The following is a 19591-nucleotide window of genomic DNA, read 5'->3' as shown; positions in this document are numbered from 1 at the left end:
ACTGTTTGATGATATTTTTAAAAAAATTATTAATGTCTTATAAAAAAAATATTATTGTTATGATTTAAACAAGTTTGAACATATTTAAACACAAATAAGTATCGAACATCATTTTAAATGCATAAAAAAATTGTGGACCCTGGGAATCGAACCCAGGACCTCCTGGTGTGAGAACTGGCCGCTGACCAGTCGAGCTAGTAGAGGGAACTTGATGTGGATCAGGTCAGGTGGAAGATAACCTGTTGGCTCGAGCAGAAATAAAAAAAAAATACTAATGGCGCACCAGGGCGAGGTGTGCCATTAGTATGGATGTACTTATGGCGCACCGAGGGGTGGTGCGCCATTAGTATTGTGCCGCCCCCATCCATATTTCCTCCCCGACCCAAACCTATCCCCTCTCTCTCCCTCGCCCTCGCCCTCGATCCCCTTCCCCTCTCCTCTCCCGACGCAGCTGCCCCGCCGCCTCGATGCCGCCCCGACGCCGCCTCGACGCCCCGATGCCGCCTCGACGCCTCGACGCCGCCCCGACGCCGCCTCGACGCCTCGACGCCTCTCCTGCTCGACGCGGCCGCGGCCGCCGCGCTCGTCGGGGGCGCCTACTTCTGGGTGGTCATTGCCTCGTTCCGCCTCCCGGAGCCCGGGGCCCTGCGCGTGGCCGGTGGCCAACCCGGTGCTCACCTGCGCCTCCGCCATCGACGCCGGCTACCCCAGCAACTTCGTCGCCGACCCCTTCCTCTACCTCCAGGTATGGTCCGTCAACCCCGTGGAATTGCGCTCTACTGCCTTGAACATGTACAGACATCTTGCGAAATTTATGGCGTCAGGGCTGCAACAAATCCGTGAGCTGCGAAATTCAGGTCGACTGGGTGGATTTTGGTGGCGGTTGCGGTGTTTCTGAATTCAGCTCCTCTGCAAGTGAGGATTGGGAAGGGCTTGCAGTTTGACTCTCGGATGCTTGGGACAGGATTTGGGACTGCGATGTCTAGTCGGGTAGCTGGATATGGTGTTCTGACGGTGTGTTATTAGTATGTGAAAGACATTGTATGAACTGCTCTAGTCGGATATGGTGTTCTGACGGTGCGTACTGAATTGCCAGTGCACCATGAACAATTTGACTTGATAACTTTACTTGGGGAGGACTGCTACCTTGTTTATACTGAAACATGTCTTCATGGCATAATTGAACACTTTAGCTATTAATCCTATAATTTGATTGTCAAACAGGCTAACTACCACTGGAACATGCTTGCATGAAAAAGAATTAGTGCGATTCTCAAATGTATTTTGAAGGAAATGTAGCTTCTGAAATGATGCTGATTTGGTTGATGGTTTCAGACTTTCATGCACCAAAGTACCAAACAAAAGCACGTCATTAGCGTGCTTGTACACTCCATGACAACACAAGTGGATTTGCCCAACAAAATAGTTTTTATAAGGCCCAGAACCACAGTTGAGGATATTTATTTGTGCAATTCTCTGTTTTAGATGATATTTATGTTGGATTTCATACAAGACACCTAAACCATGTTTCTTACTAATATTTTTTATCAATCTAGAAATGCACTTTTCATGGATTATATGCTTGGACTTATATTCATAGAATTGCATTCTTGAGTCGAGAAAGAACTTCATGTGATGTGCCTTCTGCATTCTTTTCTACTTACCATAATATGTGCCTTCTGCATTCTTTTCTACTTACCATAACTTGTTCCTTTGTGCACCATAAGTAAAACTAGCTAATTTTATGAAAATGTATCATGTCACTGTGCGTGACTCTCTCTTTTTAAGTCCACATTATGTTGGTGGCTCGGTTAACTCCTAGGGTTTTAGCAGTTATGTATAAAAAACATAGAAAAGCCCGGCGGAATTAACTTTGGATTTTCTGCATTTAACTAAAAACCCATAAAGAGTACAGTTCATTATTGAATAAAATGAAATGGCAGTTTATTTAGAAATTTGGAGCAGTTGTGCTATGGTTTTTTTAGCACAAACAGTCTGATTATATAAGCAAAAACAATTGTTAGCTTTTAGATACTATGGCAACTCGACAGCAGCTAGCTAGCAGGTGTTCCTTTACAAGCATAGTAGAGCATAGTATGGATTCTAATGTTCAACTCTGATTAAACAGGTTCTGCAAACGGTCTTCTACTGCACTTGACTGAAGAAGTAGGTGTCTGCTATATCCTGCACTTGAGGTGAGTTGTGTTCTCAGGTTTACATTGCAATGGGCACTCTTCTTGTAAACACAAATTCAGATTTATATACTATATGCTGACATGACTGTTTTTATTAGGCAGGACAGTGCAGTAGTTGATGTATCTTGGGTTGATTATAAAGTTGCTTGGGTTTAATATTACCCAGCATGATGATGTATCAATGTAGCGTTAGCATATGATCCAAGTGCTAGTACTGCTAGTAAATAGCTAATACAGTTAATGAAGAAGAAAAAAAACTGCTAGTACAGTTAATGAAGAAGAAAAAAAACTGCTACTACTGCTAGGACAAAGCATCAGACTGAATAACTAACAGTGGGTAATTAACCTAACTATTCATTTTTCCTTAGGTTAATATTAAAATGTCCAGTGTATATATATTTGAAAATTATTGCTGCTAGATGTTAATTTGCTGGTACTAGCTAGAATTTGGCACTGAAAAGCAAAAGCAAAAGCTAATTAACTGCTGGGTAATAGCACTGGTACTAGGTAGCTAAAATATGTGTTCTGAAACACTGAGAGCAGAAACACTTACTACATACATATGCTCAAGAAACACTTACTAACCAGAAAAGGTTTTGACTTGAAATGTTAATAGCACAGAGAGCACCACAAGTTAAACACCTCAATCTGTTAGTATTTGTCTGCATTTTCTCACATTCTTCTTGTATCTGATCCAGTATTGCTTGTAGTGGTTTGTCCAAAATGTTGAATGATACTGCTTGGAGATGCATATATTGTTTCACCTCTTCACATGCCAATGTATTTTCCATGTTGTGATGGAGGCCTTTTTTGCCTTGTCCACCCGAGAGGCCCTTGAGTTTGCTGGAATGTCGATTAACTTCCGTTCCAGCAAATTCGGGTACTCCATATGTCCTATTTTCAGCAAAGGTCATGCTGAAATTTTCCGTGAATTTTAGCATGACTTTGCTAAAAAATAGGACATATGGGGTACTAGTGACTAATGCTTGGGCCGGGGTACTTGTGACTAATGATGAAAGCTTAGGCTTTTAGGGTGCCTCGGCGTCGAAAAACCCTCAGTGATAAAAGCTTAGCTTTTAGGATGCCTCGGTGTCGACAAACCCTAAATGATGAGACCATGATCTTGTTCCTTGAAATTAACCAACTTTTTGACCAAACATTGTTCCTATTTAGAGAGAAACATGGCCAACTCCGATGAGGCCGGGGGTTCGGGTGGCAAGGCATTATGGAAGCTGTCCCAGGAGATGGAGGAACAACCTCACTTGTATGAGGACGCCGCCTTCCCCACCGATCCTGAGACCACTGATGGTACCGCTGAGGATGACCCCACTGATGCCGCCACTGATGATGCCGCCGAGGATTCCACCACTGATGATGGCGGCGCACGCACAGATGGCAGCCAACCGAAGAGGCAACGGAAGGACCGGCGCCCGACCGTGCTCCGCACCCTCAAGGAGGAAGTTACTGAAGTGGAATCCGACGGAAATCCAACGGCGCCCGAATGAATAGTCAAGGGTTACTCGCTTCAGCTCGGGTGCATTCTCCGGAGCACCGTCCCGATCAACACCGAGAACCTGAGGCATCCTGACCGAGGGAATTTGCGCAACCTCCTCTTCACGAAGCTGCACGAACGATACAAGTTCCCTGCTGAATTTGAAAACAGAAGCCTCAAAGGGAATAAAGTGAACAATGCTGCCCTCACGAAGATGAGCAAGGCCCTGTCTACTTGGAAAAAGCAATGTGAAGAGAATGATCGAGGAAGGTGTGAGTTATGAGAAGATCAGGAGAAAAATCCTTCGATCACCGAAGATGACTACAACGACTTCAAGATCAATTGCTCGAGCACCGCAAACTCCGAATCAAGTCAGTGGGGGAAAGAAATGCGGGAGTTGAACTTAGGGGAACACAAACTTGGTCCCGGCGGTTACAGAGTGGCGGAGCCTATATGGGACAAGGAGGACGCGGAGCGTGCCGAGCAAGGCCTACCGCCCCGCTTCGAGAAATACAGCGGTAACAAGCAGACCAGGAACTATGTCTGGGCCCGGTACAAGGAGGACCCGATAACAAAGGAGCTTACCACGGATCCGAAGACCAGGGCGCTTGAGCTTGTTCTGGTAAGGAATACACCCCCGCGTAATTACCTCCATATGGTTGCATTCTAATTAATGAAGCCAAATTTCTAAATGGTTCACATTCCTTCCGCAGGCGACTGAAAGCAGTAGCGCGGGGTCGACTAAGAGCAACCCTTGGGACACCACTCTAAATAGGGCGTTGAATGTAATGAAGAACAAGGATAAGCTCAGTAAGCCGACGTCATCTGGTCGTGTGGCCGGCAAAGGCTTGTCCCCAAAATGGGGGTCATACTATACCGTTGCTGTGCGGAAGGAGAAAAAGACCAGCTCGGAAAGCCAGGCGCGCGAGGTTCAACAACTCAAGGCACAGGTGGCGCGGATTCCGGAGATTGTCCAAGAGCAAGTGCAACAACAACTCGGAGCGACGATCACCGCCATTGTGCCTACCTTGATCAAGGTGTTGAGTGCGTGGATTGCGGGCGGCCAACAGGGGCCGCCCCCGATTCCTAGCTTCACGGCCAGCAACTCGCAGAATGCGATGGCGGGGCCATTGGTGTCTCCGGCGGAGGCGGCATTGGTGTCTCCGACACCGGCACGGGAGCTTAATGCACCCGGGTGTACGCCGGACGGCACCTCTGCAGCAAGCGGCCCCTCCGTCAACTGCACGCCCGCCGTTGGCGGTGCCTCGACATTAGCCGAGCTCGACGCCATCATCACGGTAACTAATTAAGCCTCTCTCGGCCGAGGAATTCATCTCCTTGCCTTTGACTGGGCATCCCTGATGCCCTACATGTTTTCGCAGGGCGCCGCCGACGTTCCGTGCACTCTCCTGCACTTCGTGAACAACGAGTTGGTCGATGTCGCCAAGGGCAAAATCGTTCAACCGGGCAACCCCTTGTTCCACGGTACCCAGATGCCACCCAACTTGTTTAGGGTTGAACTGGTTCGGGTGCTGCCAGGCTGCGACGAGTTGTTACCTCCGATTCGACCCGTCGGGGCCGACGATGATGACGTGATGACCCTCAGCGCCTGCCTGAGCTGGCCCCTGCTTTGGCCGAAGAGCCAGATTCGTTTGGGGGCGGGGGACACCACCCCAAAGACAACACCGCCAGTCGTGCCGGCGCCAAGTCGGCCCCATGGCAAGACCGCCGCAACGGTGCCGGACATCCCTATGCCACTGGATCCAAACATGCATATGGCACAGGATCAGAACGACAACGACGACGATACATTTGGCAACGTCGATCAGTACTTTGCCGAACATGGGTACGATGGCGACTTCATGGGGCCTCCTTCTCAAGAACCCAACCCAACAAAAGACGTGCGCGATCTAGCTGGTACCGCGGAGAAGCCAAGTTGCAACAGGCATCGTCTGCCGTTCAGCTCTTAGGAGACGCCTCCAGCTGCCGACTTCACCGAGCCTCAGATAGGCGAGGTGCGAAATATTATCAGCCCCAACACACTCAAGAAGGCGGTCTGTGAGCAGAGCTCGGTCCCATTACAGGAGAAGAAGAAGGCACGCAAAAGAAAGACTAACAAGGGTGCGAGCCAGCTGGCACCGAGTACGATACGTGCTCAGGACGGGCCACCTTCACCTAAGGATATCTCGAGGAGGGTGCATGTGGCGGGTAGGGCGATGCTACCGACAAATATGCTCAATGCTGCAACCGGTGCTATGCAGAGTCTGCATGACAGTGTTCTTTCTTTGGAGAAGCGGCGTCTCAGAGAGAAGGATGTGGCATACCTGGTTTTCGCGGCCATGGTGCCAGAGGGCAAGGGCTTTGTGGATAACTCCATCGGGCGTACGATCGTCCTGCGGTTTGATGACATCCACGCTATGTTGAACCTTCATTCGCTGCACTACACCTTCGTTCGGCTATTTTCGCTGAGTATGGAGATGCGGATCATTCGCGACAAGACCCCGGACATCGTGATAGTCGACCCCTTCTACATGAGTGCCAAGATCTTGGGCAGCGCTGGGGACCGGCAAGTCGCGAGTTCTTACCTCGAAGGCGTCATTCTGGCAAACCAAGATAAGGATAACTTCCTCGTGCCTTACTTTACCGAGTAAGTCCTCCCCTCAACCGGCCCGTAACATATGAATTTTTAGATTTCGATCGTTTTTCTTTTAACATTCCGTGTTTTCTGCAGTGACACACATTGCACGCTCATCCTCCTAAGCCCCAAATATTCCATGGCCACGTATTTCGACCCGGACCGTCAGTCGAACATAGACTACACAAATGTCAAGAAGGTTTTTGATGATGTTCTCCCCGGCTACGCCAAATCTGGAGGCACCTTCACCAGGCCTATTCGTAAGTACGGCAAGCACGTGTTCTCCCACAATACGATGTTCTGCTGCGTCAAGCAGCATCCTGGCGGTCAGAAGGGTGCCTACTACGCCATCCATCACATGCGGGCGATCGTACGGGACCATCATCAACTTCTGCTACTGAGTAAACTCAAAGATTGGGCCGCGAGCGTGTCGGCAATCCAGGACGCGGACATCAGACAAGAATTCTTTCGCATCCAGTCGGAGTTTGCGGAAATCATCCATCAAAATGTCCTTCGTACATCGGGGTAGTTCTACCTCAGAAATCAACCATCCAACAGTGACATCGACACAATGCTACAAATGCAGGCTGACAACGCCCGTTCTTTCATGATTCCCACGATAGACGGTGGCTTCATCCATGCTCCGGTCCCTTGATTCGAGTCGAAAGCAGTGATGCTGTGTCTAGTTCTGAAACATTGATTGGCTCATGTTGTAATTAAACTTTAATGAACTTGTAGTATCTCTCTTTGGTTTCGAGAGTCGTTAAACTTAGATGTAATCGATGCTATTAATGTCTTGCTTTTCTCTTCCGATCGTTCTGTTGCATACTTATATATTTCTTATGTATTGTCTGTGAGTTGGTACTAACGTTTCGTTTGGCTAGTGCATAGTGAAGCCGTCGTATGTCGTGTACAAGGGTAAGGTTCCCGGAGTCTACGACGACTGGGAGGAGTGTCGGAGACAGGTTCACCGATTCAGCGGTAACAGTTACAAAGGGTACACCACTAGGGCCGAGGCCGAATCTAGATACGCCCGCTATCTAGCGGGAGAGGGGAGGGAGCGTTGGAGGAATCGGATGAAGACGAGTTTCATCGTGATGATGCTCATCGTGATGACCGCATCTCTGTTCTATGTGATGGTAGTTTAGATGATCGATATCGACTAGTAATGTGAAGACAAACTCGCTACTCGCGGTCTCGAGACTTGTAATATAATGTTCTATCTTTGTTCGGTCTTTTCAATTCGGAGACTAATATGATGAATTGTATTCAGAGACTAATATGATGAATTGTATTCAGAGACTAATCTTCTATTGTATTCGATTAATCTGTTGTTGATGTGTGCTGTCTATATTTTGTCCAATTATACATTTTGTAACCTGTGCAAAAAACAGAAAATAAAAAAATAAAAAAACCCTAATATTCATACTAATGGCGCATCACATCACAGTGCGCCATTAGTATGCCAAAGTTACTAATAGCGCATCATTAAACAGTGCGCCATTAGTATGCCGAAGTTATTAATGGCGCATCTTGTTGTTGTGCGCCATTAGTATGCCAAAGCACCTGGGTATACATGGCCCCCTGGGAGGCATACTAATGGCGCACTGTTGTATATACTAATGGCGCATCTGAGGTCCGCCATTAGTATACCAGATACTAATGGCGCACCAGTGGTGCGCCATTAATAAAATATACTAATGGCGTGGCACTAATGGCGCACCACTAATGCGCCATTAATGGACAAATTAGGTGCGCCATTAGTAGGCCTTTTCCTAGTAGTGATATATACATATACATGATGTGTACACATGAATGATAAAATATACTACTCCTTTCATCCCAAAATAAGTGTCTCAACTTTGTACTAACTCTAGTACAAAGTTATATTAAGATTTAGACATTTTTTTGAGATGGAGGGAGTATGTTAATTCTATAGTTTTATATTTTTGCAACTTAATTAAAAGAAAACCTCTCTTGTTTTTGTCGACATACTCCATACCACTCTTGTTTATATACTCCATACTACCTTTCTAGAAATATACTTCACACTATTAAAAAAGATACTTCATACTCCATTTCTGTCATATACTACCTTTCTAGAAAAATTGTTCAGTGATATACTACATACTATATGAACTCTATACTACCTTAGTTCATATATACTCGATACTACCTTTCTAGAAAAAAATCAGAGATATACTGCATATATTTTTTGCGTGATGTGATATACTACATACTATATGAAACTAAGGGAGTATGATAGTATGAAAAATATGGAAAATTCGAATCTGAGCCCGAGCTGATCTGCACCTGCGCTCACGAAAAAAATCAAAATAAATACTAAAAAAGTTCAAAAAATTCCAAAAAAATTGGCGTGGTGGACAATTTGATGCGTGAGGTACGCTCCAATTTTTAAAACATTTGGACTTCTGTGCAGCTCTCAGCAAAAAAGACAAATCAGAGGTCTGTAAAAATGTGTATTGTTCATATACTGTTCTGGTCTGATTTGTCTTTTTTGCTGAGAGCTGCACAGAAGTCCAAATGTTTTGGAAATTAGAGCGTAACTCACGCATCAAATTGTCTACCACCCAAATTTTTTTGGATTTTTTTGAATTTTTCTGAATTTTTTACGATTTTTTTTGACCGGGTGCAGATGCACCCGAGCACCGAAACGCCGTTCTCGAAAAATACTCCCTTTTCAACTTCCTTTTTTGTGATATACTCCTTTTTAGATTCATATAGTCCTGAGATTAGATGAATATACTCATCTCTTCATTAATCCCTTTAACTAATAACTTGAAAACACTCTAAGCTAGTAGACATACACATAATTCCAAGACGTGTTAATCCAGTTAACGTGTCAACATACTACTCTATAGATTCTATAAAAAAATGATACTACTATGGATCGAACGGACTAGCTCATGCAACAGGCATGCATGCAGCAACAATCAAGTGGGTTGTTTAAAGTAGCTGGTAAATCGGCCGGATTATTTAATTAAAAAACTAGGTTGCATGCGAATAACGGATTCATGCGACGCCCGCAAACCCGATCTGTCCTGTTGCACATCGACGGTGGATAATTTGTCTTATTATATATATATATATATATATATATATATATATATATATATATATATATATATATATATATATATATATATATATATATATATATATATATATATGGAAAATCCATCCTACCACCTGATGGTAGTTACTCCATATGTCTCATATACTACAATGTGGTAGTATATATACTACTTTATCATTTTAAATATGATCTACTTAAAGTACAAGACAAGTCAGAATACTTCCTAGTTTATCCTATGTTTTCTAATACAATCACGTTACTCAACACATTTAACCGGGAACAACGCCGATGGAATCTTCATCAAAACAGGGCCGTCTACATGTGAAACTATTCTGGCATGTCGATTGTTTTCTCAAAAAAGTTTTGAGAGTGCTATTTGCCATGAATAGGTAGGGTTTCCTTTTTTCTTTTTGAAACGTTTCGGGTAGGGCTTTAGCCGCCATCTTTGCATGGCATTGACGTCACTTAGTCCATGCAGCTTTCCATCGGTTTGGTAGCATGCATGTGTGGTGTGTAAGCCTCTGGACCATGTCCATCTCAACCCAAACCTGCAGTTGAGCTGAGCCAGATCTGCCTTCGACGTTAGCAGCAAGCAGTTTATTAATCAGCTGGAACATGCTTGAACAGCTCCAGTTTTCTGCGTACGTATGTACATCACCATTATCAATCATGCGTGTAAACCTGCGAGGAGAGTTGCAATGCAAATTCTCTTCTTGATAAGCACTTGTTTAACCCTTGAGAAACAAGGTACATAAATTTGCATGCGCACATGAGAAGCACTACTATGGACTAAACTAAACTAGCTAGGAAAATCCAGGCCTCAAGATTCCATCACTTTAGTATAGTAACAGTTCTACGCGGTTCTCCTTGATGGCGAAACACCGAGGCATCAGTTCTTGTATTAGAAAATTAATTAGTGATGCCTTGGGTTTGTCAACATTTGTGTGCTCATGACAACCTCATCAAGCATTACATGATTAAGGGGAATACTAACTTTCTTTGCCAGATGCAACCACCTAGAGAAGGAGAAGGGTAGGATAACTCCTACACTTGAATGTATAGTGCAACTTGTAAGGCACCCGGTATCAAATTATTTTTAGGAATCTGTCAAAAAATGCTTTACAGAAAAATAAATTCTTCATATCCCACAATACATCCATGCCTAGCTAATACGAAGACAAAATGTAAGTTATTTGCAAAAACAAAATAGCATATAGCCAGAAGTTATTTTTGGGAGACCTTTACTCCACTATATATTTATATGAAATAAAACAAAAAAATAAAGGCTAAAAACCATAATCCCATTATACCACGACATTTTTTTGCTCTACTAGTGCACAACAAAAAAAAAACTAGCAAATCATTTATTTCTTTAAACTGGAGTTATCCATGAATACCGTCTCAGTAAAATGGTGCCAGGAACTGGCCTAAGTCAAATATATATCCTCCCAATGTGTATACTAATCTGACATAACTACTAATGTTAACCAATTCACCAATTCATGAGGCTTTGGCAAATTATCTAACCATTAATATGTTTTAACTATGTATTAACTCTCGTTCACATTATTCAACTTAATTTTATTGTTGAGACAAGCCATAAGTCATGCATCATTGTAGAACCATCCATAGATTGAACTTGTAGTCATATGTATTGGAATATATATAGCCATATAATTATGTGGAGAATTCGGCTTGTAACAATAATTAGTAAGTTTCGAGAATTTTTCTACCTTAACAAGCATTTAATACTCCCTTCGTTCCATAATATAATGCGCCCACGCATACTGAGATCTAAGTTTGACCGTAAATTTAACCAATGAGACCGATTGCGGCAGAAGCAAGAATCATACCACTGAATTCGTATTTCGATACAAATTCAGTGGAGTATTGAGCAAAAAACTACGACAATTCATGGAACCGTGCCTACAAACTACCACTTTATAAATTTGTGCCAAAAACTACCATTTTTTCACTAATCTTTGACTAAAAACTACTAAGTCCAAAAAAAGACTGATTTGGCTCTTTTAAACTTGCTTCTGACTAGTTTGGCCCACACATAAGCGGTCTAAGAAAGCAATCGGATCCCTAGTATTTTTTTTTTCAAAAAAATAACCCAGTCTTGTAGCCGGTCGTGGATGTGGCCGCCCCCCGGCCGTGGCAGTGGCCAAGCCGTGGCTGTGGCCAGCCATGGCCGCCCGTGGGCGCACGCCAGCCGTGAGCGGTGGCCGACTCCGAGTCGTGGCTGGTTAACGTGGGCCTTGCCGCACGCCGGCCGACCTCCAATGTGGCCTCAGGCGAGCTGTGGCTGGTTGCCGTGGGCCTTGCCGCACGTCGGCCGACCTCTGCCGCTTACGCCCCGCCGTGTTCGGCCGCGCCCGGCCTACTCTCCCACGCCCTGCGGCCTGCTCTACGCGCACACGCGCCACGCTTGCCGCCACGCGCTGCCGCCAGTGCACGCGCCCACGTCCTCCCACACCTGCGCTGCGTGCGCCCTCCTTCTCGCCCTGGCTGCGCCGAACTCTCACTCCGCCGCTCCCTAGCCAGCTCCTCGCCGCTGCCGGCTGCGCCCCGCCCCGTTTTTGCCCGCGCGCCCGTCTCCGGCCACCGGTGCAGCCGCCGTCCCTTGCCCCTCATGGGCCAGCTCTGTCATAATCGCGTTTAAAAGAGTCAAATCGGGCTCTTTTCAGACTCGGTAGTTTTTAGTCAAGGATTAGTGAGAAAATGATAGTTTTCGGCACAAATTTGTAAGGTGGTAGTTTGTAGGCATGGTTCTACGAATTGTGGTAGTTTTTTGTTAAATACTCAATTCAGTGGTATAATTTTTGCTCCCGCTGTAGTTGGTCTCGTTGATTAAATTTATGGTCAAAGTTAGATCTTGAGAAGCGCGAGCGCACTACATTGTGGAATGGAGGGAGTATAGAATTATAGATAATGAGTGCCACATCAAACTAACTTTTTAAAAGGAGAAGAACACTGATGCAGATTTGTCATCATCATAAACAATTTAACATGTACTTTTTAAAATAATACAATACCAGCTAGCTAGCCTTCGTAGTATACTAAGTTTCCATTTTAATATGTAGTTCAAAGTTCGAGATGTTTATCCTAAAACTCAAACTAAGGTACTTGGGTCCAACTTAAACCTAAACAATGAAACAATGCATATTACCCTACTTTGTTCGGGTAGTATTCTGTAATTTTGTGGTATTCAAAAAATGTGAAAATAATTCATAATCCAAGGAATGCCACAAGGTTATATCATGTAGAAGTTTATCTATAAACATGACCACTTATGTCAAGTGCAAAAACGACAAGAGATATAGATTGTTCTTATTTTATATAGAATATGATTTTTTTTCATATATTTTTATGTTTGTTTTTTGCATGCTCCCAATTCCTAGACATGCCCAGTTTCACGTTTTAAATTCATTTTCTTCAAAAAGTTAATGTGCAGGTTATTCCAAAAATATTTCTAAAAATCCAAAGATATTTAGGGCCAATAGATTTAATGCTAAATATGGAAACATGGAAAACCAAACAACTAACATGACCATTTGTGCTCCATGAAAACACACAAGAGGTAATAAACTTCTCTTTACTTCTTTATATGACATAATATTCATATTTTCGAATGAATTTTCACAGACTATCATGACATAGCATGTCTTTCACATATGGAACCTATCACCTTTTCTAGAAGGCCATAAATACAACAAACACTACAAAGCTAGGCCTGAGTTCATGTCAAATGCTTTTGGTATACATGGTTTATTGTAGATAATATTATAGTCCATGAATATGGACCACACCATAATTTATGGTTCACAGTGGCATTTTTTTATTCAAATTTGTTTTGGTAGTAACAAGCGCATACAAAAAGAGGAAACTAATAAACCGAAAGCTTCCTATATGCTTTACTTAAATTGTACAGTTACATTGAGCCATCTGACCAAATCTTCTTTTTCAATAATATCCAGAAACCTTGCAGTAAGTAGCTCTAGTGAGCCTCCAAAACCACCAAATTACGCACAAAATTAATCACGCCAAAGAAATGATTTATGTGCCAAGGCATGCCCTCCATTAAGCACTTGTCTACTACCCTTTCATGTCTTTTTTAATTATTTTTGTTGAAATTCTTAACATGCATAATCTTTCTGAACAGTTTCCAAAGATATTTAGGGCATAGAGAAATGACAGTAAAAGTGAAACAATAAGAAAATCAACCAACGAGCATGATCATTCCTGTTCCATGCAAATACAGAAGTGATAAATGGACTTCCCTTAATTTTTTCACATGACATAAATAGTCATATATTTTTGGATGAATTTGTGTAGCTTATCATGCCATAGTGATTCCTAAATATGTGAATTATTTTACCCTTTCTTTGTTGGCCATAAATACAAGCCATTCTTCAAAACCAGGTTTGAATTCATTTTAAATGGTTTTAGGATTTTCAGGATTTAATGGAGATAGTTTCAGAGCTCATGGTTCAGTTTCAAATTTTGGGTCACATGACAATTTATTTTCCAGAGCTCAAAATGGACATTTAAAGAAATAAAATAGTTTGGTAATAATGAGCACATATTAAAAGAAGCAAGACAACATTAGCGTGCCAGTTGGAAAACAATCAACTCCATACACACCTTACTCCAATTGGACAGGTACATTGAGCCACTTGACCAAAGATTTTTCTCAATAATAACCGAACAAATAATAACCAGAAAACCTGAGGTAAATAGCTCTAGTGATCCTCCAAACACAACAAATTAAAGAGAAAATTTAATTATCTCAAAGAGATGATTTATGTGGTATGTCCTGTCTCCCACTAGGCACTCATTTAGTGTTACAAAATATGGATTTATCTATGCATGAAAAAGTTACTACCAAAGTACACACAGGGAAATCAAAACGAAAAAACAACCAACTAAAAATATCCTAAAAGCAAAATTACATTTAGGGCATAGAAAATTAATGCTAAAAAGGAAGACATGAAAAATCAACCAACTGATATGTTCATTTGTGTTCCGGGTAAACACACAACTAAACACATTAGATTATATGAAAATTTATTGATTTCTTCACATGGCATAAATAGGTCATATTTTGGACGAATTTGTGCAGACTGTCATGTCATAGTGTTTCCTAAATATATGGAATCTTTCACCCTTTTTTTCGGAAGGCCTCAAACGCAAGCCACTTTTCAACACCAGGTCCGAGTTCAAGTTAAATGGTTTTAGAATTTTCTGGGTTGAATGTGGTAGACAGTTTCATAGTTCACGGTTCAATCTGGACTGCACGATAATTTATGGTTCAGAGTGGACAATCTAAAAATATCAAATTTGTTAGGTAATAATGGGCACATAATTAAAGAGGGGAGATGACATGGGGCACCAATTGATAAATCAAAAGCTCCATATATACTTTACTATAATTAGATAATTACATGTTGAGGCACTTGACCAAAGGTTTTTTGCCAATAATAACCGGGCAAATAGTAACCGGAAAACCTGAGGGAAATAGCTCTGGTGAGCCTCCAAAGCCACCAAATTAAGCACTAAGTTAATCATCTCAAAGAAATGATTTATGTGCCATGGCATGCCTTTCACTGAGCACTCATCTACTCTCTACAAAATATGGATTTATCCATGCATGAAAAAGGAAAAGAAAAGGTTACTACCAAAGTACACACAGGAAAATATTGTACTATCCGGCAAAAACCCGGCAACGGAGTGGGAGATGGGGTAGCTAGACACAGTCCACCGCCATGATGGTGGTATCCAGAAACTGGTGGAACGTGTACCCGGCAGCAGCTGCGTCGTGGCTGCACTCGTCATCGCCCTCGCTGCCGGAGCCGTACTCGTCGCAAGGTGGATGGTTCAGGTCGAGCCACAGCCCGCGCTTTTCGCCGACAACAGCGTGATTATCGCCGCTGTGCTTCTTGATCACTGCCGGCAGCGGCATGGCCATGACGCCACCTCCCATGGCCATAGCGCGGTGGCGACGCATGTGGCCGCCGAGCGCCTGGCCGATGGCGAACTCGAGGTCGCAAATGGAGCATCCGTGCAGCTTGGGCTTGAGGTCGCCGCCGTCGTCCAGCCGCGGCTTCTTGTGGCTGGCCCGGTGCCCGCCCAGCGCCTGGAAAGACGGGAACACGCGGTCGCACGTCTTGCACACGAACACCCGCTCCGGGGCGCGGTCTCCACGCACCGCCATCGGCATCGGCATGGGCTTCGCCTGCTCCCGCGACACAAGCAGAAGCACGCGTGCCATCTCCTTCTCCTTGAAAGCAAATCTCTTCGTCATTGCTCTGAACCCAATTGATCAATCTCTCAAACTCTAAAGATAATGATGAAGAAGAAGAAGAAGAAGAAGCTGATGAAGAAGAAACGCATCAAGCCGCAGCTGTATTTATAGGCCATTTGCACCACAAAACAAATCACCCAGTAGTAGCTAGGCAGTAGTGACACCTAATCTAGTATATGTTTCTCCAGTTAAAGAAATTCACTACTTGGCCCTAGAGATAGATGAAGAGGGAAGCAACGGCGTCGAGTATCGCCTCGACGCCGCTGCTCAGATGCAACAACTCAAGTTGGTCGAGATCGAGCCACTCTAGAGCCACACGCAACTTGTCGCGAGCTCAGTGCATCCCTTGGATTAACAGAAAATATATGTAGTATGATGATGCATGTACCTGTGCACGGCCGCTTCAGTAGCTCAGTTCAGAACTTCAGATCAACCAAATGGGCTTATTCAGGTTTGACCAGTGCACATGACTCATGAGGGCCTTTATATATATATATTCTCGAGGTCAACTGTCTCCTCCTCTAGAGACCTGTCTTGTTTTGGAGAGACAGAAAATTTCAGAAGCAGAATCTTTGAAATATGGTAGGATAGGATATCAACAAGTGCACTTCATATCAGAAAGCAAAAAAGGATCAGTTGAGAACTGAGATGATGAGATTATGACATGGTACTTTGTGTCAAAACTTTTTATTCAGTTTTTGTTTTTGTAGATTATGACGCCATGGTACTTAGTGTCAACCATGATCCCATTTTCTCTTCTTGGGATAGATTGTGGCCCACTGAATCCTGTAGAGTTTACTTGTGTCATTATTACTCAGTACTCGCATCAGTTTTGGTCATGACAAGCTAGGCTGATTGGTAGGGCAACCTGGCATGGCAATTAAATTAGCATCACCCTGATGATCGATGAAGATTGCCTGCTTAATGATGCTCTTAACAAACGTCTCATGCCTGCTCCAAATGGCACATGAAACAGTATCTCTGGATCTCTTCTTATTTTCCTTATTTTTTTCATTAGGGGCATCTAATACCTTTTGCACTTACTTGCAATACTGGCAGAGTGTCATAGATGGCTCTTCCAGTGAAAAGTAGCCATGCTAAACTATCAGCAAGTAGTGACATCTAATACTGGACATTAAACAAATTCAACTCTTCATGCTAAAATTAGCGGTTATCGCCGATGATTGGTTCTCGAGGTTGCTTGTGTCCACACCGCACTAGCTGATTGAAATGAACTGATCAATAATTGCTGCTTGATGTCAGCAAGAAAGTAGCTTGGCTTAGTTGTGCATCCTCTACTTTCCTGTTTTTAATTTGCAACGTGTGTTAAATAGTGCCTTCTGTTGCTACTTCAGGACTTTAGAGTTTGTGGCGTCTCGGTTTGTTCCACACAGTGGAAGTGTTTGATGGGGATCAAATGGAATCTTGCCCCTGTTCACATTTCAGAGATAGGAAAGGAAATTACTGAATGAAGATTCTATGTCATGGATCTCATCAGAATCTTGGTTATGTGATGTTTAAACCTTTTTTGAGAGTAATTAGTACTTAAGACTAAATTAAGGAGTCTGAGAAATCCATCATGTACCTACTTCTCAGTACTTAAGATTCTTCAGATAAGTAGTGGCACTGCTAGTAGTACACAGATGACAACGCACATTTTTTCGAATCCGTTCGCTGCATCTCATAATGCTGGATGCAATGCAAAATAATTCGCAAAGGCCAGTAGACAAGATAGTCCTTTGTGCACCCTCAAACAACATGATCCCTCTGTGCCAATGATACGCTCAAGCCAGTATTATAAAAGGAGCAATTATTCTCTGGTAACCAACTGTCCAGTTGATATAGAAGATTCAGATAACTTGCTGAGCACACACTTGCCAGAGAAACGGAAATGGCCAATTTGCAGTTTGCTGAGCACACATCTAGATGCTGCCGATGATTGGTGTTTCAAGGCTGGCGTTCTATTCGCTCCGGCAACTTACGCTCATTGGTTTTGTAATAATAATCACCCAGACCGCACACAACATGTTAACATAAGTTACTTTTGTATCCTCTCATGTCTGAATCTGAACTTCGAGCTTGCGCTGCGTCTGCCATTCCCCGCATAATTGAGCAAAGATACAACTTTGCTTCCCTCTCAGAATAAACAACAAGAACAAACCTGCTATTTGCCACATAAAATGAATAAAAGTACTCCCTCCGTCCCAAAATTCTTGTCTTAGATTTGTTGAGATACGGATGTATCTAATACTAAAACGTGACTTGATACATCCGTATTTGGACAAATCTAAGACAAGAATTTTAGGACGGAGGGAGTAGAAGTTTGCTTCTTGGTTTGCCTCACGATTCAGCAACATCTCAGATTCTCAAACTCCTGTATCATCATGTCAAACCTACGCAGATTGTTAACTGGCACACGGCTTTGGTGCCCAATGCTGACAATTGCTTGTGTTGACTTGCTTCCTATGCTAGCTATACTTATATCTGATTCTTGGTACCAAAGAATCAAAGCAAATGTTTGGTGTCTTTGTGCTAATTGTTTTCTCACTTCGTGAAGCATGCCCGGCACAACATACATCAATAAAACATAAATTGAAGAAGCAATGTCAACCATCATTTTTGAAGGAAAAAAAACTAAAATGGCCGGTAAGAGCGATCGAGGAGTCGAGAGGTTCCAGTTTTCTGCATCTACTTTGTGAGTAAGCATGCAGAAGAATCTTCCAGGGATGGGTCACTACTTTAGATACTGCTGACTGATTCTAAAGGTTAGCCAGTACACAATATGATATTAGGCGTGCGTCACCGCTTGAGATTGCGGTTTGGGGTTGCGAAGGGGCAGTATATTCCTTAGTGATTCAGGGGGCAGAGTTAGCACCACTAATTGCAACCACTTGCTACTTAAGAGCCAGCATCCTAATTTTATGAAGAAATGAGAGAAAAGGAATCGGGACAGCTATAGTTCTCATTGATTTTTTCCAAATCTTGAAAAATTGAATTAGACTAGCAAATCAAAAAACAATGACCTGCTATAGGCTAGGCAGTAGTTCCCTGTTCAGAACCCGAAGATACAGTTTTGTGTTCAGTTAGCTTAGCTTGCCACGTTTTATCCACTTCGTTTCTGTGGTGTAGCTCTAATCTGCACCAAATACAACTAAAAAATGAAAACAAGTGTGGAGAAGCAACTGTGAGTTGTATAGTTGGGGCCAGTATTGCTGTGATGCAGCTAGGCATCAGTGCAATTGTTTTTATCTGTTGAAAGAGAAATATCTGATTAGCACAGCACACAGGATAACAGAGATGCGTGGCGTTTTTTAGTAGAATCAGTCGTAAGCTAGGATTCCAAAACCAGATACCAGAAAATACCGGTTAATTATGGGAGGTAACCCCTTTTTTGGTACCGAATAGTTTCAGCAATCATATTCAAACTCAAAATATGGATTTCTGTTGTACTGTTCAGAATTCAATTCCAAATATATTTTTCTGTGGTGTGTGTTGTGAACACAGTGGATTTGATCTTGCACTGTTCGGAACTTCCCAAATAAATTCAAGTCATACACACAAAATACATCCATCATGGTACAAAATTTTGAAGCATGGCATAGCATGAGAAAACGGAATGAATCGAGTGCAAACAAGGAAAATAGGACACCAATTGGGATTCACTACTATTCACACAAGGTTTGTCTTTTTTGCTTTGTTTCTCGAGCTATATTTTAAATTGAGATTTGAAATCTTGTGACGTTGGCAGAAATATGTTTTTTCTCCATCCATGATTTTTTTTCAGAATTTTCGTACGTTTCTAAATAGGGCAACCAAGGTAGGGTGCACCACAAGCCCCGATGCACCAATGTTCTCGGTGCCCCAG

At 43.0% G+C, this 19591-nt stretch overlaps 1 protein-coding gene across 1 annotated transcript; it reads right to left on the bottom strand.

The window, feature by feature from the left end:
* Positions 1-14855: 14855 nt before the first annotated feature.
* LOC119300650 (zinc finger protein ZAT12-like) lies at positions 14856-15939 on the bottom strand. The gene has a single exon (XM_037577553.1). It carries the CDS (start codon positions 15724-15726, stop codon positions 15169-15171), a length of 558 nt encoding a protein of 185 aa, XP_037433450.1. The 5' UTR covers positions 15727-15939; the 3' UTR covers positions 14856-15168.
* Positions 15940-19591: the final 3652 nt, after the last annotated feature.

Source organism: Triticum dicoccoides, chromosome 1B, assembly GCF_002162155.2.
Source record: "Triticum dicoccoides isolate Atlit2015 ecotype Zavitan chromosome 1B, WEW_v2.0, whole genome shotgun sequence".
Classification (NCBI taxonomy): Eukaryota; Viridiplantae; Streptophyta; class Magnoliopsida; order Poales; family Poaceae; genus Triticum; species Triticum dicoccoides.
The sequence above is the reverse complement of the archived record's forward strand: the minus strand, read 5'-3'. Positions and strand labels throughout refer to the sequence as shown.

What these genes read in the sequence shown, in the direction of transcription:
- LOC119300650 (XM_037577553.1), bottom strand. Translation starts at nt 15,726, where the DNA reads ATGACGAAGAGATTTGCTTTCAAGGAGAAGGAGATGGCACGCGTGCTT.